General features: G+C 39.8%; 2 protein-coding genes across 6 annotated transcripts in view; one reads left to right on the forward strand and one right to left on the reverse strand.

Moving 5' to 3' along the window:
* Positions 1-4,720, forward strand: part of LOC138759011 (BTB/POZ domain-containing protein 2) — a 43,298-nt gene extending 38,578 nt beyond the window's left edge. For all 5 annotated transcript variants that reach the window (XM_069928777.1, XM_069928775.1, XM_069928776.1 and 2 more), the window contains one exon: positions 436-4,720. In XM_069928777.1, the coding sequence (XP_069784878.1) occupies positions 436-597 (162 nt within the window). In that variant the 3' untranslated portion in view covers positions 598-4,720. The remainder of the gene's footprint in view (positions 1-435) is intronic.
* Positions 1-24,442, reverse strand: part of unc93b1 (unc-93 homolog B1, TLR signaling regulator) — a 54,165-nt gene that overhangs the window by 12,840 nt on the left and 16,883 nt on the right. The window lies entirely within an intron of this gene.

Here is a 24,442-nt window from a genome sequence, read left to right on the forward strand (position 1 = left end):
AAGGGGTGAAAAGAAAAGCAGGCTTTTAGTTATGTGTGCTGTACCTCCCCCCACCCCACCACCACCCCAAATTGTTGAGAACGGTTGATCTAGGTCACTGTTCAGCATTTCAAAGATATGTTTTCTGAACAAGCCATCAGTGGTGTTGTAGTCTTTTTTTGTCAACTTGCCCAGGTGAAAAGTGCTTGTCTCTATGCATTTAACCTGCACTTCCCTCCACCTTGAATCATCCCATAGAAAATGCTCTTTTGTTAATTTATTAAACGGATTGGAGATCACTGTACTATGAATCAGTCTAGCTGGTGATATAGCCTCCTGCTCATTTTTTGACTATTTTTTCAAAAATTCCATTCCATTGTATAAATAAATCTCATTGTTCTTCAGAATATAATGTGTTATTGCTTGATCCATGAAAGATCATTTCTCTGTATCTAGGGACCAGATTCACATTATGGAACCAAAGGACTTCGGAAAGTCATCCACGAATCTCCCACAACAGGCACTAAAACAGTCTTCACTTTCTGTTATGCTGCGGGAAATAATAATGGAACATCTGTAGAGGACGGGCAAGTCCCAGAGATTATCTTTTATACGTAGTCAAGCTCAGTGGGCCTTGGTTGGTCTCTCAGTACAAACTGATAGTATGCTACTGTATATTTGAAAAGATCAGCAATGTGCCTAATCTTAGGCACTAGTTTTGAACATTTTGCTTTATTTTAAAATGTTATTGGCTGACACTATATATATATAAAAAGCTTACTTTCATTTCTTCTTCTCCTCACCTCTGTATTGTCACGGAACGTAGGAGTATTGATATTGTGGTGCCAATTCTAAGCAAATGTTTTGCTTAATGATGTGTGAAATGCACTTGTACAACTAAGGCTATAACAAAGCTGAGTGTTTAAGCCTTGAAGTTTCAGTTTAAAGATCATTGACATTATTACAATGAAGAAGGGCCTAGATTCTGGTTAAGGCCAAAGACATAACACTACATATGAGGAGAACATCAAATAAGTGTATAACACATTACTCAGCAGAACCATTGGTTATTTGAGACACTAATGATCAAGGACAAAATCCAGATCTGTAAACAGGAAATGTTCAGTGAAATTTATTAGAAAATAAGTGGTTGTCAGCAACAAAATACAGCTAGAAAGCTTGAGCTGTTCAGCTCTTACTCTCCTTTAATATTTTGTAAATTGCATATTCCTAACAGGTTCAGTGGAAAAGCTCCTTTAAACTATTACTCAAGTTACATAGTCTGTTGCATGTGGTCCAGTTCTCGGGAATTTACCTGAATGTTTCAAAATGCTTTTTTTTAAAAAAAAAAGTAATGGTTTCTGAGTAAAATGCAGTATGTTTCCGATTATCCAAAATGCTTGAAACTGGACCTATCTCAGCTAAGCAGAATTTTAAGATATTCGGGAATTTTCTCTAAAGCATCAGGAGAATACTTGTATCAGTTGTCGCCGATCCCTGACACCTTCCCACCACCGTCGCCACTCCTGTCCGGGAGCCCAAGGTCTCACCTCACCTGTAAGTGGTAGGAGATTGCACAGGGATTGTCCTTCAGCTGAATTTCAGCTATCCTAAAAGACTGAGAGGCTTGGGCAAGCAGGGAGAGTGCGCTGCTCAGGCAGGTGAGCGGGGAGAGAGCTTGGTGTTCAGTTCAAATTCTGAGAATACCACAATGCAATGTATCACAAAGTTGCAGTAACTCGAAGCAAAAAAAAAATATGCTATCCTTTCCTTCAATGTGTAACCTGTGGGCAAATGTCTCCTTTGTAAAACAGACTCCTGTAGCCACACTTTATTGAGATGTCATGTCTTACCCAAAAGAACTTTTAGATATTCGGAATTTTGGTTGATCAGTTTTTAGTTAATCAGAAACATACTGTGTAATTAAAGCAAATATGTACAGCATGGTTTTCCAAATGAAAGGGTTTTTTTGCATTTGCATTCAGGGATTGTCATTCAATATCTGGAATATTAAATACATTTTGGCTTCTGTCAATTTGGCAATTAAGTTTCAGCTTGATATATTGAAAAGTGTAGAGCAGCTCATCCTGAATTTCAGTGAAGGGTGATGAGTTGACTGCTTCATAGGGAAGGGGGCCCATAAACAGAGCAGAGTCTGGAGGAGAGGGGCATAGCCAGGATAAAAAAAATTGAGAATGGCTGCACTAAAGTGTGTTTTTTTTTAAATGTGCTAAAACTTTAGCCTTCCTATTTAATTATATTTGGAAAGATTTTGAAAAATTTGCATCTTGATTTTTGTTCCTTATCTACTTCTGTGTGCTCTTGATGGACACAGCTTTTACATAACATTGTTGGATTTTAATGAAAGTATTCAAAAAATATTTTTTTAACCAACACATTGGAATTCATAATTTTTACTTAAAGTTATACTCAAGGCTGGAAAACACAAAGGTGCTAATTGGCCAACCATTTCTCTATGGGACTGGAGTTGTGGCCATGTGAAATTCAAATCTTGCCTTTGCAAATAACATTTAACAGTATTTTCTATTTATCCTGTATACACCCTTGAGTACAAAACGGCCATTCCATCTGCAGAATTTCCATATTTAATCTGATAGATGAAAAAAGACAGGCAACTTGTTGGAATCAATAACCACAGATAGATGGAACCCAAAAAGTTGTTTCACAAATTTGTTAAAATAAAACATTAAAAAGAAATTGTAATTTCTGCATAATTCACTTTCAATGCCTGTTGCCCTAGAAGCATCTTCAGCTGAAAAATTAGTCTTTTTTTAATATCTGCAAAAGAAACTTGCCTCAATATTAATTCATGATACAAACCATTTGGTGCAGAAATGTAATTGCACTTAAATATCTTAGGATTGTTTTTACATGAAGTATTGAACTTTAGCTTCTTGTGGATGTTACTGTGATCTGTCATACAGAAAATTTTCTTTGTGATCATGGTTTCATTTTGTTTTAAAGATTATTTAACATTTACTCAGGATCAAAGACTTAAATGTTATTGAAGTAATGCAAGCATCAGATTTCCCTCTATGTAATAAAATCTTCAAAATAAATAATCTAACCTGGGTGAGATTTTTTTTAAAAAGTACTCTTATTAGTAAGAAGTGGCTAAAGCCTTTTTTCCTCCCTAATACCTTAATACTAGTGTAATTATGAGCCATCCTTTAAACATGGGGCACATTTAAAACAGCCACATCAGGAAAAATTTCCTGTGTTTCATAATAATATATTTCCTACTAAATTTCAAACCACAAGCAAATACACATATTTGAAAAACAATATTAATCAAAAGTATTTGCTTATTCCAGGATTGTAATGAAGAATTGAAGGTCTAAAGATAGGTACTTTACAATTAACTAGGTGATGCAGCTCAAACACGTAAGTCAGTTGGCTAGCAGGTTGCTTTGGAAATCGTAAGGTTTTGCCACTTCAAAGTCAGAAAGCAACTTAGTTGTGATGACTTCTCGTGTGTCATTTACTTGAGAATATGGAAATACTGCATGCACTTTAAACTATTGAAATGGCCCATTTAGTGCAGTTGAACTTTGTATATTTCAAAAACTGGAACGTTTATCCCCTGGTGATGCACTGAAACTTGAAGGCTTGCAGAACAGCAACATTGTTGTGGCCTTTTTATCAACCAATACATAAGTTGTGGCATTATTTAAAGATATTTCTTTGCTTATTTAGACTGAATGTATTGCTAATTTTATTGTAGAAACTGCCTGTCAAAATTTGCAAGCAAATATCATGTACATTTATAAAATGAGTACCTAGAATCTTAGATACTGTAGAGTGAATGTATAAAATGATAAGTAAACCTTTTATGTGTTCTCACTTAAGCCTTGGGAGCCTATTTTGTCGAGATATCTACAACAGTTTCATTAAATCTGCAGTGAAAGTGTGGGATGGTAGCTGTATATGAATGATTACATCAGTAAAGGTTCCCAAAAGGAGAATATTTGAAATCTTTGATGGAGTTTACAATTAAGGAAGAAAGGCATTTTGTTGCAAACTGAAATACAAATATCTGCACATTCCTAGAAGAAATAAAAGGACAATATAGCCCAAGCCTTACAAGCATGTTGTCCTTAAATTTAAACAAAATGTTTTTTCCATGTTTAAAATCAAAATACCAATGTTATTATCTTTACTGGGCAACTGTTTTTAACCGCTCGCTATACAAATCCAGCAAAGACTCTGCAGTAAGTAGTATGATTCAATTTGCTGTAGAGTTATGTATTTCTGTGTTGATTGACTGCAGCTCTCTGAAGCACTTGAATATGTTATAAAAGATTTAATTACAGTCCAGAGATATCCTGGAGGTTCTGGAAATGGAGTAATTTTGAAAAGTGTAACAAATCAGGAAATGCAGCAACTCCATTTGTTTTCATGACCAAGTAGAATTTTTGAGCTGTAATATGGTCTATTAACATGCACTTTACAATTTGCAGAACTATGGATTTGAATTTGTTTCCATCAGCGCCTTTGGTGGCCATTAGTGGTACTGCAATGCTGTCCTCTTACTCGATGGTGACATAGAACCACAGTGTAATTTTATGTATATAATCTCATTTTTGTGTCTCTAACTTTATTCTGGAATACAGAAGTACATTGTTCATGATAATCTAATAGCCCCTTGGAGGAGATGGTGGGGAAACAAAAATTGGTCTGTGTATGTTGGATCAGAAAATAAAAACAATTTTAAGAAATACATATGTTTGGATGAGGTATTGTTATTAAATCATCATCTTTGGCACTGGAAAGTCAGTACTGAGTGCAACTGAGCATTCAACCATTTAGAACATGTATCATTTATTAATGGCTTTTGAAAAACGTTTGAGTTTATTTTTGGAGCTATTGGTAGTGGCTGGTGTACAATAACGTACAGACTGAATCCTTGATAGGAGAGAGTTCACCAGGTTTCTGATTAAAGCTTGATCTCAACATACACATCAGTCCCAGGGATTTGATGTTTTAACTCCTACTTATTATTTTTGTGATTTAAAAAAAAAAAAATAATTACTCATGTCTGTGTACAAAATTGCTTCAAATTCTCACTTGACATTATTGTGTGCATGTTTACAATAAAGAATATGCAATAAAATAAATAATTGGCAAAGATGACAGATGGAACCCAAAAAGTTGTTTCACAAGTTTGTTAAAATAAAATATTTTTAAAAATTGTAATTTCTGCATAATTCACTTTCAATGCCTGTGCTTATATATTCACAACCTTTTTACATCAGTACATTTATGCTAGTTTGATTATCAAGGCTCCAGTTGGTTCTTTTCTTTGGCTTGGCTTCGCGGACGAAGATTTATGGAGGGGGTAAAGTGTCCATGTCAGCTGCAGGCTCGTTTGTGGCTGACAAGTCCGATGCGGGACAGGCAGACACGGTTACAGGGGAAAATTGGTTGGTTGGGTGTTGGGTTTTTCCTCCTTTGTCTTTTGTCAGTGAGGTGGGCTCTGCGGTCTTCTTCAAAGGAGGTTGCTGCCCGCCGAACTGTGAGGCGCCAAGATGCACGGTTTGAGGCGATATCAACCCACTGGCGGTGGTCAATGTGGCAGGCACCAAGAGATTTCTTTAGGCAGTCCTTGTACCTCTTCTTTGGTGCACCTCTGTCACGGTGGCCAGTGGAGAGCTCGCCATATAACACGATCTTGGGAAGGCGATGGTCCTCCATTCTGGAGACGTGACCTACCCAGCGCAGTTGGACCTTCAGCAGCGTGGATTCGATGCTGTCGGCCTCTGCCATCTAGAGTACTTCAATGTTAGGGATGAAGTCGCTCTAATGAATGTTGAGGATGGAGCGGAGACAACGCTGGTGGAAGCGTTCTAGGAGCCGTAGGTGATGCCGGTAGAGGACCCATGATTCGGAGCCGAACAGGAGTGTGGGTATGACAACGGCTCTGTATACGCTTATCTTTGTGAGGTTTTTCAGTTGGTTGTTTTTCCAGACTCTTTTGTGTAGTCTTCCAAAGGCGCTCTTTGCCTTGGCGAGTCTGTTGTCTATCTCGTTGTCGATCCTTGCATCTGATGAAATGGTGCAGCCAAGATAGGTAAACTGGAGATAGTACTTATAAACATCTGGATAGACAGGGTCTGATCAGGAGCACTCAACATGGATTTGTGGGAGGAAGGTCATGTTTCATATTTGACCAATCTGATTGAATTTTTTGAAGCGGTGACTAGGAATGTGGATGTGGGTAGCGCAGTGGATGTTGTCTACATGGACTTCAGTAAGGCCTTCGATAAGGTACCACATGGAAGGTTAGTTAGGAAGGTGCAGTCTTTAGGTATAAATTTTAAGATAGTCAAATGGATTGAACATTGGCTGAAAGGGAGAGGCCAAAGAGTGGTAGTGGATAATTGTCTGTCAGGTTGGAGGCCGTTGACCAGTGGTGTGCCTCAAGGATCTGTACTGGGCCCATTGTTGTTCGTTATATACATTAATGATCTAGATGATGGGGTGGTGAATTGGATTAGTAAATATGCAGACGATACTAAGATAGGTGGAATAGTGGATAATGAAGAAAGTTTTCAAGGATTGCAGAGGGATTTGGGCTGCTTAGAAAAGTGGGCTGAAAAATGGCAGATGGAATTTAATGCTGTTAAGTGTGAGGTGCTTCATTTTGGTAAGAAGAATCAGAATAGGACATACGTGGTAAATGGGAGAGCATTGAGGAATACAGAAGAGCAGAAAGATTTAGGAGTGACGGTACATCATTCCCTGAAGGTAGAAACTCACGTGAATAGGGTGGTGAAGAAGGCTTTTAGTATGCTGGCCTTTATCAATCATTGCATGGAATATAGGAGTTGGGAGGTGATGTTGAGATTGTATAAGACGTTGGTGCGGCCTAATTTGGAGTTCTGTGTGCAGTTCTGGTCGCCTAATTATAGGAAGGATATAAACAGAGTGGAGAGAGTGCAGAGAAGGTTTACCAGAATGTTGCCTGGGTTTAAGCATCTGGAGTATGGGGAGAGATTGGGCAGATTGGGTCTTTATTCTTTGGAACGTAGAAGGTTGAGAGGGGATTTGATAGAAGTATTTAAGATTATGAAAGGGATAGACAGAGTGGATGTGGATAGACAAGAGGACATGAGTTAATTAAGGGGCAGAGGTTTAGAGGTAACATGAGGGGGAACTTCTTTACTCAGTGAGTGGTAGCCGTGTGGAATGATCTTCTGGGAGAAATAGTGGCGGCGGAGTCAATTGTATTATTTAAGAAAAGGTTGGACAGGTATATGGATGAGAAGAAGATGGAGGGTTATGGGCATTGTGCAGGGAGGTGGGACTAGAAAGGGGTGTTTGGTTCGGTGCGGACTAGAAGGGCCTAATGGCCTGTTTCCGTGCTGTAATTGTTATGTTATGTTATGGTTGACCGTTTTGAGTTTTGTGTGCCCGATGGAGATGTGGTCCTCCATCAGCCAGCTCCCCATCAGCCAGCTCCCCATCAGCCAGCTCCCCACCATCCAGTTGGTTCTTACTTGATATAAATGTGGTAGAGTTTGGAAACCTTCCCATTATTCCCTCATGAAGGGTTTTAACTCGAGACATTGACAATTCCTTCCACTCTTCGCCTCCCTCCCTTGATGGTGGCTGACTTGAGTTTCTCCAGCAGATTGTTTTTGCTTGATTCCATCATTTGTAGAGTCTTGTCTCCATGTACCATTATATACTGTCAGATGATATATCTTTGTATTTGCATTTTGCCCTTCTCAGAATACCTGAGTACTCCACAGCACTCAAGTAATATTCAAGGTTCCTTTCATTGTCACAAAATAATAGATTAAAAATATTACATACATGGCATACTTTGTCTGCTGTAAGGCATTGCCCGGCATCCCTAACAACAGAAGAAAGAGAAGCAAAAGAGAGTCCCTTCAGAGTCGCTGAGTGTCTGGATTCACTCCAGCAGTCCCGTAGTCTGCAGCCGCACAGACTCCTGTTCGATCCATTGGCAACCCAAGTTTCAGATCCAAACCTCTTGACACGATCAGGAAGCCTTTCTTGCCCTCAGCACCCTCTTGAATCCTGGCTCTGAAGCTTGGTTCCCATGAGCCAGTCTCCAGCAGCGCCCCCCAGCTGTGCAGGTCCCTGACCACAAGTCATGTAAATGAGTTCAGGCCCAGTTTGAATTGAACTGTTTATGGTCATATGCAGATATACAGTGAAAAGCTTTGTTTTGAGTGTCAATGCAATTCACCGGATTCCACAAACAAAATTATTATAGTAAAACTTTAATTGCATGCTCTAGACCAGCCATTTTCAATCTTTGATTATAACCCCAAGACATTTCTGAAAGCTTATGGGTCCCCTTCCTTGTGAAGCAGTCATGTTTAGTTGGTTTCTTCCATACTTCCATACTTCTATCAACTACATATATTTAAAAAAAATTCGATTTCATCCAATTTCTTCCCCCCCCCCCCCCTTTAAATGTGCTGTGGCTCCCAGGGACCCCTTTTGAGACTGGCTGCTCTGGAGACTGTCAGATTTTCCAGACCTTTGGACACGACTCCTACAAGTACCCCAACAATTATTTTAAATTCACTTTCAAAAGAAATATTGCACAGTATTAGAGCAGGCTTTCTAGTTTAAAGGAATCAAAGGAGCTGAGGGTTCCAGTGAGTTTCAAGGAAGCCTGAACCAGATGCTGAGATTATTGATGTTTTACTGCATTCAATTTTTGGTGGTATTTGGAAGTTGAATGTTGATAAACCCACTACTTCCCCAGAAGACTTTTTATAATTTTTTTGAGATGTTTTGTAGGTTGTACTAAGCTGCATAGAGCAAGAACAGCAGATGACCACGTTAGGGCAAGAAGGGCTCCTGAAGAGCCTCAGCAATGCAGACTTCCTAATTGCGTAGAAGGTTTGGATCTGGAACTCGGGTTGCTGATGGATCGAACAGGAGTATGGGCAGCTCCAGAAGCTGCGGGAGCGCTGGATGCTAATCATGAAGGGCTAAAACCCGAAACATTGGTAATGTATCTTTACCTTTGCTATATAAAGGACACTGTTTGACCTGCTGAGTTTACCAGTGTTGTGTTTTTACTTCAACCACGGTGTCTACAGATTTTCATGTTTTACCACAAAAGGACTGTCTGCAATATTACAAAGACACTTTTTTCACTAAGATAATTGAATATTAATTATCTAACTTTTGTATGTGTCTCTCTTCAATTATATGTGCTTTTGTAGTTTTTGAAAAAAAATTAAGTAACTGGATGCAGAAAGTAAGAATTTTGGTGCCTGAGTACTGAAAAAGTGCTGCAGAGATGGAAAAACTGAAAGGAATAGATGGAGTCTTGCAGGAGATGGAAGGAAGAGGTGTGGACAAGGTAGCTGTGGATCTTCATTAGTTTTTGTGGATATTGGTTGATAATTTGTTTCCCAAAATTGAAATAGATTTTGGAATAAATGGAAGAGAAATATTAAAAATAGTCCCAAAGGGGATACAACTCCCAGAAACAGGAAGAGGGCGAAGTAGCAAGAAAATAAGCGATATACAGAATGGAAATATTCAGCCGCTGATCTAAAAGAATTTTTAAGGATTTAGACCAGGAACAGACCGTTCAGCCCAAGAGTTCCCTGCTACTTGAGAAGCAAAGCATTTCAGATACAGGAAACCTGATATTAAAGCAGAAATTGCTGGAAACACTCAGTAAATCAGACAATATTGTGGAAAGGAAATTGAGGGTTTTTTTAATAATTAATTTCAAAATAGACCATTCACAAAATATAAATCCACAGTGCAAGGTCTTTCACATTCATAGTGTCATATTCATATTGACACAAAACAAAACCAGGCCAAGTCTTAACATTCATTGTGTCATAATAGATTTTTAAAATTTAGACATACATCACAGTAACAGGCCATTTTGACCAACAAGCCAGTGCCCCCCAATTTACCTATAACCCTGGTACATTTCGAACGGTGGGAGGAAACCAGAATCCCTGGGGAAAACCCACGCAGACACGGGGAGAACATACAAACTCCTTACAGACAGCGCGGGATTCGAACCCAAGTCCCGATTGCTGGCATTGTAAAAGTGTTGCGCTAACATATGCCAACCATGTGCATTCTGTTATTGTACCTTGCAGCACTAACCTTCGATCTGTGTCTTAAATACATTGAAGGAGGCATCCTCTACTCTTTCATTGAGCAGAGAATTCAAGGAGTCACTTGATGGAGATAGTGGCCAGTCGGGGAACTCCAGCCCTCTCCAGAAAAGTTAAAAAAAAGACAGTGAAAAAACAAAGGCACAAACACAAAAACCAAAATAAAGTGAAAGTAAAGATGTCGAGAAAATGGCAGCGAAAAAAAAAAAGCCAAAAGCAACGGGAAGAAGAGAAGAAGAATGGACGTCGGAAGAAGAAGGTGAAGGCCTTACCTGTCCGAGGAGGCCCGCCGCGGAGAGAGGTGCCCGCTCCCTAAGGTCAGTTGAAGCCCCGAACTCGGGACTACAAAATGGCTCATGGAGCCAAACAAAACTGCGCAACCATGCATGTGCGAGGAGTCGCGCATGCGCGATGCGCAAGACAAAAAGAACACTGACGGGAGGGGGGACCAGCTGAGGAGTCGATTTCCACGGCTGAAATTGACAACCACAACAAAGCAGCAAGAGGAAAACACAGAAAATAATGAGAACAAGAAAGAAGAGAGTAAAAAGAAATCAAAGAAACAACAGATGACCAACCCAGAGGAAGAAGACCAGCATCAAGACACTTCTAGTAAAAATAAGAAGACCAAAAATACCCAACAAAATAAAACAAATAAACCAACAAGAAAACCAGAAGAGACAGAGGTAAAGGACACAGATCCTGGAGTGGACTCAGAAGAAGAAGAACACAGAGAAATGGAAGATGAAGGGAAGGGCAAGTACATGGATATATTTTTTAAAGAATATATGGAATCAGTAAAAGAATGGCAATCACAAGAATTCAGTGAAATAAAAAGAAGAGTAAAAAGTACAGAAGAAAAAATGAATAGATTAGAGATGATCATGTCAGATATAGGAAAAAGAGTAGACAAGGTGGAAGAACGAGAAACATCCGTAGAAATGGAAGTAGATGACTTAAAAAAGAAATTAGAAGAATCTGATAAAAAAGTTAAAGAGACACAAGAGCTGTTAGCTCAAAAGATAGATATAATGGAAAATTATAATGGAAGAACTAATATAAAGATAGTGGGCCTTAAGGAAGATGAAGAAGGCAAGAATATGAGAGAATTTATAAAAGAATGGATCCCCAGGGTCCTAGGAAGACCAGAATTACAGGAAGAAATGGAAATAGAAAGGGCACACAGAACATTAGCCCCTAAACCACAATCACAACAAAAACCAAGATCCATTCTAGTAAAATTCTTAAGATATACAACAAGAGAAAATATATTGGAGAAAGCAATGAGGAAAATAAGAGAAGACAAAAAACCACAGGAATACAAAGGTCAAAAATTTTTTTTCTATCCACATATAAGTTTTGAACTCCTGAAGAAGAGGAAGGAGTTTAATACAGCAAAAACGATCCTATGGAAAAAAGGATAAAATTTATGCTAAAGTATCCAGCGGTGCTTAAAATAGTTATTCCAGGGCAGCAAAACAGACTATTCTTGGATCAGGAGGAAGCAAGAAAATTTGCAGAACTACAAAACAGACAGAGAGAGGAAGATATGTAACGAGAACAAAAATGACCACAAACTATATGTATGTGTGTAAGTAGGTATATATATAGATATAGATATATATATATCTATATATATAGATATATATCTTTCTTTGGCTTGGTTTCGCGGACGAAGATTTATGGAGGGGGTAAAAAGTCCACGTCAGCTGCAGGCTCGTTTGTGGCTGACAAGTCCAGACACGGTTGCAGCGGTTGCAGGGGAAAATTGGTTGGTTGGGGTTGGGTGTTGGGTTTTTCCTCCTTTGCCTTTTGTCAGTGAGGTGGGCTCTGCGGTCTTCTTCAAAGGAGGTTGCTGCCCGCCAAACTGTGAGGCGCCAAGATGCACGGTTTGAGGCGTTATCAGCCCACTGGCGGTGGTCAATGTGGCAGGCACCAAGAGATTTCTTTAGGCAGTCCTTGTACCTTTTCTTTGGTGCACCTCTGTCACGGTGGCCAGTGGAGAGCTCGCCATATAACACGATCTTGGGAAGGCGATGGTCCTCCATTCTGGAGACGTGACCCATCCAGCGCAGCTGGATCTTCAGCAGCGTGGACTCGATGCTGTCGACCTCTGCCATCTCGAGTACTTCGACGTTAGGGATGAAAGCGCTCCAATGGATGTTGAGGATGGAGCGGAGACAACGCTGGTGGAAGCATTCTAGGAGCCGTAGGTGGTGCCGGTAGAGGACCCATGATTCGGAGCCGAACAGGAGTGTGGGTATGACAACAGCTCTGTATACGCTTATCTTTAGATTATATATATATATATATTATAAAATAGAATATAGGTAAGAACCAAGAAGGGGAAGAAAGGAAGTATGGGGGGAATTAAGAGAGTGACCTTTGTTATATATGAAGATTAAAATCTTTTCTGAGGTGGGCTGGGTGGGGAAGAGTTACGGTCACTGTGAAATCAGTTGACGCTTGTGAGTGAATTCGCTAATCCAAATGGAGAGGGGAGATGTGGTTGCACGACAAGGGACAAAGGGCAACTCAGGAAGGGGAGGGGATAGTGGGGTTAAAGGAATCTTAGATAGGAGAATAAGGGAAATGTTTTATGTTTTAGAAATGTTGTCTTATAAAGTGTTCAAAAAAAGAAAGCAGAAATGGATAAGAAGGAAAGGTGATGATGAGGAAACGGAAAGGAAAGATAAACAAAGTATGAAATGGCTATGTTGAACTATATGACTTTAAATATTAATGGAATACATAACCAAATCAAAAGGAAGAAACTGTTAAATTTACTGAAAAAAGAAAAAAATTGATATAGCATTCGTACAAGAAACACACTTAACTGAAGTGGAACACAAGAAATTAAAGAGAGATTGGATAGGACATGTAACAGCAGCATCATATAATTCAAAAGCTAGAGGAGTAGCTATATTAATCAGTAAAAATGTACCAATCAAAATAGAAGAGGAAATAATAGATCCAGCAGGGAGATATGCAATGATAAAATGTCAGATATATTCGGAGTTTTGGAATTTACTCAATGTATATTCACCTAATGAAGAAGATCAAAAATTTATGCAAGATATCTTTTTGAAGATAGCAGATACGCAAGGGAACATACTAATAGGGGATTTCAACCTTAATTTAGATTCAAACATGGATAAAACTGGAAAAAAAATTAACAGAAAGAACAAAGTAACCAAATTTATAATTAAATCGATGCAAGAAATGCAACTTTTGGATATATGGAGGAAACAACACCCAAAGGAAAAGGAATATTCATATTATTCGGGTAGACCTAAAACATACTCAAGAATAGACCTATTCCTGTTATCAGCTCGCATGCAAGACAGAGTTAGGAAAACAGAATATAAAGCTAGACTATTGTCGGATCACTCACCCCTGTTATTGACAATAGAGTTAGAGGATATCCCACCAAGAATGTATAGATGGAGATTAAACTCCATGCTACTTAAAAGGCAAGATTTTAGAGAATTCATTGAACGACAAATTAAAATGTACTTTGAAATAAATACGGAATCAGTGAAATATAAGTTTATACTATGGGACGCAATGAAAGCGTTCAGAGGACAAATAATAAGTTATGTAACTAAGATGAAGAAGGACTACAATCAGGAAACAGAGTAGTTGGAAAGGGAAATAGCAAATATAGAAAAAGAATTAGCAATGAAGGAAGACACAACTAAAAGAAGAGAATTGGCAGATAAAAAAATAAAATATGAAACACTACAAACATATAAGGTGGAGAAGAACATAATGAAGACAAAACAGAAATATTATGAACTAGGAGAAAAAACGCACAAAATTCTAGCATGGCAGCTTAAGACAGAACAAACAAAGAGAATGGTATTGGCATTAAGGAAAAAAGACAAACAAGTCACATATAATCCAACAGAGATTAATGAAAACCAGAGAATTCTACGAACAACTATATCAAACTGAAAACGAAGGGAAAGAAGACAAAATAGATGAATTTTTAACTAAAATTGAACTACCGAAATTACAAACAGAGGAACAAAATAAATTAACAGAACCATTTGAAATGGAAGAAATACAAGAGATAATTTTTAAAAAACTACCGAATAATAAAACACCAGGAGAGGATGGATTCCCAATAGAATTCTATAAAACATTTAAAGACTTGTTAATTCCTCCCCTTCTGGAAGTAATCAACCAGATTGATAAAACACAAAGCTTACCAGATTCATGCAAAACAGCAATAATTACAGTAATACCAAAGACAGGGAAAGATCCACTCGCACCAGCGTCATATAGACCAATATCTTTACTTAACACAGATTATAAGATAATAGCTAAACTATTAGCAAACAGATTAGCCGACTATGTACCAAAAATAGTAAATCTAGACCAAACTGGATTTATTAAAAAAAGACGAACAACAGACAATATCTGTAAATTTATTAACTTAATTCAAGCAGTAGAAGGAAATAAAGCTCCAACAGTAGTGGTTGCTTTAGACGTAGAGAAGGCCTTTGACAGAGTAGAATGGAATTATTTATTCAAAGTACTACAAAAATTCAGCTTACCAGAGAAATATATTAATTGGATTAAAGCATTATGTAAGGGGTCATTGGCGAAAGAGACAGTAAATGGATATATATCAAAACAATTTAACTTAAGCAGATCAACAAGGCAGGGATGCCCACTATCTCCCTTATTGTTCGCATTAGCCATAGAACCACTAGCAGAACTGATAAGAACAGAAAATAAAATAAAAGGGATAAAAATAAAAGACAAGGAATATAAAATCAGTTTATTTGCAGATGACGTTATAGTATACTTAGCAGAACTAGAAATATCAATAAAGGAATTACATAGGAAATTGAAGGAATATGGAGAAGTATCGGGGTACAAGATAAACACAAATAAAAGTGAAGCAATGCCAATGAATAATGCGGATTTCTCAAAATTTAAGAAAGAATCACCATTCAGATGGCAAACGCAAGCAATGCGATACCTAGGTATACAAATAAATAAAAACCTTGGCCATCTGTATAAACTCAATTATTATCCACTAATGAAAAAATTACAAGACGACTTAGAGCATTGGAAAGACTTACCACTAACACTGATAGGAAGGATAAACTGTATTAAAATGAACATTTTCCCAAGGATACAATACCTATTTCAGGCATTCCAAAATACGCTTGACAGAGAAATTCTTCAAGGAGTTAAAGAAAATAATAAGGAAATTTTTATGGAAAGGGGGGAAACCGAGGATAGCACTAGATAAATTAACAGAATGGTATAAACAAGGAGGCTTACAACTACCAAACTTAAAAAATTATTATAGAGCTGCACAATTAAGATACCTATCAGATTTTTATCAAAGAAGGGAAAAGCCAGATTGGACTAGATTAGAACTAGATAAAATAGGGGAGAAGATACCTGAACATATATTATATAAATGGGATGAAAAATTGGTACAACGTAGGAATTCTCCAGTATTGCATCATCTGCTCAACATTTGGAAGAAGATTCATGTAGAAAGGAATAAAACAAATTACCAACTACCAAAACTAATACTGATGCAAAATCAGCTAATCCCTTTTACAATAGAAAACCTTTCCTTTAGAGAATGGGAGAAAAAAGGGATCAAAAGAATAGAAAATAGTTTTTCGGGAAATAAATTATTATCCTTTGAACAAATGAAGGATAAATATAATATAACTCACGATACAGTGTTGGCATACTACCAACTGAAATCCTACTTGAAGGACAAATTGGGAAGCAGTCTGAGGTTACCAGAGGGAAGTAATTTTGAATATGTGATTTCAGACACAATGATAATCAAAATATTTGTAACAAACATGTATATTAAACTACAAGAAAAGGGGAATGAGGAAACAAATGGTAAAACTAAACAAAAATGGGAACAAGATCTAAACATAAAGATAAAGAATGAAACATGGGAGAAGTTATGCTCAGGAACTATGAGAAATATAATAAACACGAGGTTACGTATGATACAATATAACTGGATACACAGGCTATACATTACACCTCAAAAGTTAAATAAATGGGACCAAAAAGTATCTGACAGATGTTTTTGCTGTAAAAAGGAAATGGGAACAACAATTCATACAATTTGGACATGTGAGAAAGTGAAAAAATTTTGGGAAGATCTAAACCAGATATTAAATAAAATCACAAAAAGCAATATACCAAAAAACCCAGAGATCTTCCTCCTAAGTAATATAAAAAACAAAGAATTTGGACTCGATTTGGATGGTGCACAAAAAAGATTTGTTATGATAGCCCTAGCTATAGCAAAAAAATGTATTATGTCAGCTTGGAAATTAGAAGATAACTTGAGAATACAACAATGGTATATAGAAAAAATAACCTATAATTTAAGAAATAACATTACAATATTTGAACAACTATGGGAGCCATACATGAAACATAATAGACAAAACCTACTGTGGACATCTACCACCTAAAATGACAGAAGGAGAAGAGAATGAAAAGAACTGACTCAGTGGAATTTCTTGTTTATTTTTATTGAGTGACAACATTGTTTGATGGGTTTAATGTATCTTATATTCTGAACTTTAAATAAATGGGAGGGGAGGTAGGGGGGGAGGGAGGGGAGGAGGGAAGTGGGGGGGGGACAAAATGACACTGCATGTATTTAAGAAGGAAAATGTATGTATCCTGATCAATATGGTTGATAGTGTGAAAAATTTAAAAAAAATTTAAAAAAAGAGCAGAGAATTCCACAGATTCACTGCACTATCCTAAATTTACTCCCTGAATGAATCTTGAATTCTAGTCTCACTCGCCAGTTGAGTGTGGTACTTGAGAGAGCTGTGAGTGTCGGGAACCAGCTTGAGGTGAGTGCATTTAAAAAGTGAGCAGAGGGCAAGTTAAGGGTTAAATAGAACATTCATTGGTGGGAGTAGTAATAAAGATATGGGGCAGTGACAAATAAAAAGAGGGGTAGCTCAAGTGGAGTAGCCAGTGGAGAGTGGCTACTGTGTAAGTGGCCCCGTATAGGAGTGGGAATTATAGGTTTTTGGCTCACGAGGCTTCGATGAGCTGAGAACCAGCTTGTCCAAGCAAGGTAAGGCCAGGTAAAATCTTTATATTTAAATTAGGAAGAGTTAATGGTGACACCAGCTAGGACAGCGAAATCTGGGGCAGCACAATTGTCCCTGATGATTACACCTGCAAAAGGTGCATCCAGCTGCAGCTCCTGGAAGACCAATTTAGGGAGTTGGAGCTGGATGAACTCTGGATCATTCAGGAGGCAGAGGAGCTTTAGGGAAACAGTCACCGACAAATGACAGGAGGATGGTAACTGGGTGACTGTTCGGAGAGGGAAGGGGAATAGACAGAAAATAAGTATACTGTTTGGATACTGTTGGGGGGATTGGGGGGAATGATCTACCAGGGACATTGTGGTTGTCACATAACTGCCGCTGAGTGTCCTCAGCTTAGGAGAGAGGGGAGGAGAGCTATGGTGATTGGGGACTCGGTTAGGATTGAGGCTCCAGGATGGTATGTGGCGTGCCAGGGTCAGGGTCAAGTTCACAGACTTATGGAGGCAGAGCGTGAGCAGCCAGATGGCGTGGTCTATGTGGGGACCAATAATATAGATAGAAGTAATGATGAGGTCCTGAAGAGAGAGTATAGGAAGTTAGGTAAGAAGTTAAAAAGCCTCAAGGGTGGTAATCTCAAGATTTCTGCCCGTGCCATGTGCCAGAGAGGGTAGGATAGGAAGATGTGGCAGATGAATGCGAAGCTGAAGAATTGATGCAGGGGGCAGGGGTTCAGATTTGTGGATCATAGGGATCTCTTCTGAGGAATGTCTGTCTTGTACAAAGAGAAAGGGCTGCATCTGAACTGGAAAGGAACCAATATCCTGCTGGGAAGGTTTGCTGGAGCTGTTGGGGAGGGTTTAAACGATTGTGAGTGCAGAAAATAGAGCAGAAGGTTAAAAGAATGATGCTATGTGTTCTGAGTTTGAGAGGAAGGGCAGGCATAAATGTAGCCATTTAGAGGGGTGGAAATGTGTCTATTTCAATGCTAGGAGTATTAGGAATAAAGTGGATGAACTTAAAGCATGGATCAGTACATGGAACTACAATGTGGAGGGCCGTTACAGACTTGGCTGGAGGAAGGGCAGGATTGGCTGATGCAGTTACCAGAGTTTAGGTGTTTTAAAAGGAATAATATGAGAGCAGGGAGAGTTACTGGTCAGGGATAGTATCACGGCTATAGAAAGGGAGGACGCTGCAGAGAGAGTGTCTACTGAGACAGTGTGGGTGGAAGTCAGAAATAGGAAGGAAGCATCACTGTATTAAGAGTAGTCTATAGGCCCCCAAATAGCCCTCGGGACACCAAGAACCAGATAAGCAGGCTGATTTTGGAATGGTGCAGGAAATACAGGTTTGTAGTTATGGGTGATTTAAACTTCCCTAATATTGACTGGCATTTCCTGACTGCAAGAGCGATAGATGGGGCTGAATTTGTCAGGTGTGTTCAAGAGGGATTGCTGACACAGTAGGTGACCAGCTGATGAGGATCTAATACTGGGTAATGAACCTGGTCAGGTGGCAGACCTCTCGGTAGGGAAGCATTTTGGTGAGAGAGACCACAACTCCCTGAGCTTTAGCATAGCCATGGAAAAGGATAAAAGCAGATAATATGGGAAAGTGTTTAATTGGCCAAGGGCTAAAATATGGAAGGAGACAGGAACTAGCGAGAGTAAATTGGAAACTGAGTTTCAAGGATGAAAGCATCTGTGTTGGGTTCAGGATAGGTTTGTCCCACTGGGACAAGGAAAGGATGTTAGGAAAAGGGAACCGTGGTTGATGAAGCAGGTGAGGAAACTGGTCAAGAGGAAAAAGGAACCAGACATTAGATATAAGAAACAGGAAGGGCTCATGAGAAGTATATGGTAGCCAGGAAAGAGCTTGAAGGGGGCATGAGGAGGCCTTGACATGTCAAATTAAGGAGAAACCTAAAGCACTCTATGAATATGAAGAACAAATGGTTGACGAGATTGAAGGTGGGGCCACTAAAGGATAAAGGAAACAACATGTTCCTGGAGGTGGAGGAGGTGGGTGAGGTCCAAAATGGATATTTTGCTTCAGTATTCACAAGAGAAAATAGCCTCGATCAAGGAGAAGGTCAGAATAGAACAGATCTGTGTGCTCGATAGTGTGGAGATTAAGGAAGTGGTAGGGTTGGATATTCTTAAAAACATCAAGATTGATAAGTCCCTGGGACCAGATGAGATATATCCCAGGTTGCTGTGGGAAGTGATAGCTGGAGCAGTAGCTATAATCTTTGAGTATTCTTTGGCTATGTGGGAGTTGCTGGAGGATTGGAGAATGGCAAACGTAGTCCCCTTGTTTAAAAAAAGGTAATGAGAAGAATCCTGGGAAATACAGACTGATGAGTCTTACATCAACGGGGTTCAAACTGTTGGAGTGGATTCTTAAGGATAGGATCTAAGAGCATTTGGAGAAGTAAAGTCTACTCAAGGATAGACAGCATGAATTTGTGAAGAGAAGGCTGTGCCTCACAAGCCTAACTGAGTTTTTTTTTGAGGAGGTAACAAAAGAAAGAGAACAGGGTAGGGCAATAGAGGTAGTTTATATGGATTTTAGCAAGAGACTCATTCAGAAAGCCATGAGGCAAGGGATCCATGAAACTTTGCAGTGTGGATTTTAAAAATGGCTTGCAGGAGAAAGCAGAGAAAGTAGTGGAAGGAAAATATTCTGCCTTGGGGGGGGTCACTGATTAGTGGAGTTCCACAAGGATTTGTTCTGAGACCGCTGCTCTTTGTGCTTTTTATAAATGACTTGGATGAAGAGGCAGAAGGATGGATCAGTAAGTTTGCAGATGATATGAAGATTGGAGGAGCTGGTTTGTCAAGGATATAAGAGGATATAGACAGGATGCAGAGTTGGGCCGAGAAGTGGTAGATGGAGTTCAATCCGGATAAGTGCGAGGTGATGTATTTTGGAAGAGGAAACCAGAAGGCTGAGTACAGGGTTAATTGTTGGATACTTACGAGTGTGGATGACTTTGGGGTCCAAATCTATGCATCCCTCAAGGTCACCCCACAGGTTGATAGGAAAGTTAAGAAGGCCTGTGGGATGCTGGGCTTCATTAATAGGGGGATTGAGTTCAGAATTAGAGAGGTAATTTTGCAACTCTACAAATCTCTGGTAAGACCACACTTAGAGTATTCTGTTCATTTCTGGTCACCCCATTATAGGAAGAATGTGGAAACTATGGAGGGTGCAGAGGAGATTTACCAGGATGCTGCTTGGATTGTAAAATAAGTCTTATGAGGAAAGGTTAGCAGAGCTGGGAATAGAAGGAGCATAGAAGGATGAGAGGAGACTAGATAGAGGTCTACAAGATTTTGAGAGGCGTAGATAAGGTGAACAGTCATTAGCTGTTTCCCAGGGCAGGAATAGCAAACACCAGAGGACGTGTACAAAGTGAAGGGAAGGAAGTTTAGGGGAGACATCAGGGATTTTTTTTACTCAGAGAGTTGTGGGTGCCTGGAATGCCTTGCCGGGGATGGTGGTGGAGGCTGAAACATTAAGCGCATTTAAGAGACTCATAGGCAGGCACATGGATGGAAGAAAAATAAAGGGCTATGGGGGAGGGAGGGTTTAGTACTTTTTTAAAGGATTATATGGGTCGGCACAACATCGAGGGCTGAAAGGCTTGTACTGTGCTGCAGTGTTCTATGTTCGAACCTCCCTGCCTCTACCTTACTTATTCCTTTGATAATTTAATCTGTTTCTGTAAGACACCCACCCCACCAATCTCCTTCTAAACTTCAATGAGTACAGTCCCAGGCTACTCGATCTCTCCTCGTAATCTCACTACCTATTTCTGGAATCAACCTGGTGAATCTCCTTTGCAGCTCTTCCACAGTCAGAATATCCTTTCTCAGGTTAGGAGCCCCAGAATTGCACAGAAATGGATTCATTTGAGTAAAACACGAAAGTTTGCAGATGCTGTGATTGCAGTAAAAAAGTCTTTCAGCATCCACAGGAGACAAAGATCTGTTGCCAACATTTTGGACCTGAGCCCTTCTTCAAGGAATAAGCAGAATGATCAAAGACCAGGAAATCCCAGTATACAGACAGCGCCGGCTGGGGGGAGGAATCCAGACCAGATCAACAAAATGTTTGGATATGGAAAGGGGAGAGATGAGAATTGATTATGTCTGTGTGAAAGGGAGAGAGATGGAGCTGGGGAAAGGCAATAAGGGTAAGAAGTGAAGGGGGGTGGGTTAATGAAAACCACAGAAGTCGTTCAATATTATCTGGTTGGAGGATACCCAGTTGAAAGATAAGGTGTTGTTCCTCCAATTTGCAATCTGGCAGTGCATGAGACCATGGACAGACATGCCAGTGAGAGGAAATTGAAATGGGTAGCCAATGGGAGATCCACACTATTGTGGCAGACAGAGCCAAGGTGCTCAACAAAGCGGTCTCCCAGTCGGCGCACAGACTCTCTGATGCAGAGGAGACCACAAACAGGAGCACTGGATTCAGTAAATGATCCCTGCAGATTCATGTGTGAAGTATTACTTCACTCAGCAGGACTATTTTGGGCCCCGAATAGTGGTGAAGGTGCCAGTGAAGCATCTCCTGCTGTCAGCAGGGATAGGTACCAAGGGTGGGGAGGGAAGAGTGGACAATGGAGTCATGGAGGATGTGGTCTCTACAGAAGGTAGAAAGAGGAGGAAAGCATTGGATCATTTAGTTGGTGGCAAAAATGGAAAAGAAGAATGCGCTAAATATGGAGTCTGTGGGGTGGTAGGTGAGGACAAGAGGAATCCTGTCCTTGTTGTGGAGGGGGCTAAGGTGGATGTGTGGGTAATGGAGGATATTTGGTTGAAGGTCAATTTCTTGATGGTGGAGGGAAAGCTATGTTGTTTGAAGAAGGAGAACATCTCTGATGATCTGGCATGGAAGTCCTCATCCTGGGTGCAGATGTGTTGGAGACGGAGGAATTGAGAGAATGGAATGGAATCTTACAGGGTTCAGGGTGGAAAGAGGTGTAGTTGGGGTAGCTGTGGGAGTTGGTGGGTTTGTAGATGTCTGTCGAGTTTGTCTCCTGAGATGGAGACAGAAAGATCGAGAAAAGGGAGAGAGTTGCAAGAGATGGACCAAGTGAATTTGAGATTGAGGTTAAAGTTGGCAGCAAAGTAGATGAAGTTGACGAGCTCATCATGGTACATGAGGCAGCACCAAAGTAGTCATTGATGTAGCGAAGGAAGAGTTGAGGGGCCTGTGCAGACTTGTAGTATGGATTGCTCTACGTAGCCAACAAAAAAGCAGGCATAGCTGGGGCCCATGTGGGTAACCATGGCTACCCCTTTGACCTGGAGAAAGTGGGATGAGTCAAAGGAGAAATTATTGAGGGTGAGGAAAAGTTCTGCCAGCCAGAAGAGGGCGGCTGTGGAGGAGTCTATTGTCCAGAAAGAAATGGGGCTTTGAGGCCTTTGGTATGGGGGATGGAGGTGTATAGGGATTGGATGTCCATGGTAAACATGAGGTGATCAAGTTCAGGGAAATGAATTAATTTGAGCCGAGTATTTATGTTATCTCAAAAGCTAAGACAATATTGTCAAAGCACAATCTTTAAAAATAGAAGTGAAACATGAAAGTCTGCAGACATCATGGTTGAAGTAAAAACATAAAGCTGGAGAAACTCAGCAGGTCAGACAGTGTAGTTTGTCATTGCTTGGCCTCATGAATGAAGATTTAGGTGGAAGTCTGTCCACGTCTTGGGACAGACATATCAGGCCACAGCGGGCACCGTGTAATTCTGTTCTGGGTTTGGTGCTTCCTCCATCTCCTTTTGTCCTCCAGACTAGCCCTGCTTGTGTTCTCGAAGGAGGAGACAGACTGGTGAATGACGTGTCGCAGGCCACACGATCAGAGGCTAGAGCATACCACTGGCGGTGGTTGACGTGACGGGCAATAAGGGATTTCTTCAGAGTCCTTGTACCTCTTTTTCAGAACCCCTCTGTCACAGTGGCCAGTTTGTCATACAGCATAATCTTGGGCAGGCAATGATCCTCCATCTTAGAGATGTGTCCTACTCAGTGTAGCTAAAGATTTCAGACTTGAGCTCTTCATCAAGGTTATGTACCTTTTAGAGCACACTGTTCGACATGCTGAGTTTCTCCAGCATTGTTTTCTTATCTTTAAAAATAGCTCGACCAGTTCATACCACACTTCTCTTTTCTAAGAGAAAATACATGTAATATCCTTCCGTTTGTGCGACCTTTCCATTCCTGCTATGTAAACCTCTTGCTGCTGTTTGACCAGAGCTCAGAGTCAAGAGTCTGCACCTGCCATGGACTCTGCCAAGAACACCACAAATTGAGAGAGACACATCATCTGGTCTTCCGGTGGGTTGGTTTTGTGGGTTAATTTTCAACCTCTGAACAAACATGAGAAAAGCTAGTATTTGGCAGCATAAAAGACACACTTCTCTGTCCCCTAAAAAATGGCTCAAAAATATCCCCTGGATCATGTATGCGAAGTTGAAATTAGGGTGATAATGATGAGTGATTCCAACATTGATCATTGTCACTGTGTGGCTCACTGGCATCACCACCATCTTTCATTGCACACTGAAATACAAACACACGGTGATAGCAGTGGAACATTTTACCCTGAAGATGGTTACAGGAGGAAAGCGTTCAAGCTACACCATTGCATACAAACTAAAAGTGATAAGCTATGCTAAGGAGCTTGGTAATAAGAGCGGCAGCAAGAGTTTTTGGGACACTACCTATAACAAAAATGATACGAGAATGGAGAAAGCAAGAATAGCGGGTATGGACTGCTAAAAAAAAGGTAAACGTGATCTCCATTGTCCAGCCCGACATTGGCCAGAACTTGAGGAGTACTTTAAAAAAACTGGGTGATAAATGAGAGGAATTCAGGGAAATGCATTTCTACCAAAATGATAATTAATGAGGACGGGAGATTAGGAGGAGAACAAAGGAATCAGGGTTTTGCAGGAACAGAAGGTTGGTGTTACCAGTTCATGAAAAGGCAGGGTTTATCAATGTGTACAAAAACATCCATTGTACAGAAAATGCCAGCGGATTATGAAAAGACAACATATTAGAGTTTCATAAATTTGTAATAAATGCATGAACCAATTGTAGCCTTTAGATGTGTGTCTAAACAATCCCTTTAAAAATGCAACAACATTGGAACAATTGGATGGGAGATTCATACCATGCAACAACATTGGAACAATTGGATGGG

The sequence above is a fragment of the Narcine bancroftii genome, chromosome 3 (assembly GCF_036971445.1).
Source record: "Narcine bancroftii isolate sNarBan1 chromosome 3, sNarBan1.hap1, whole genome shotgun sequence".
NCBI classification, from domain to species: Eukaryota; Metazoa; Chordata; class Chondrichthyes; order Torpediniformes; family Narcinidae; genus Narcine; species Narcine bancroftii.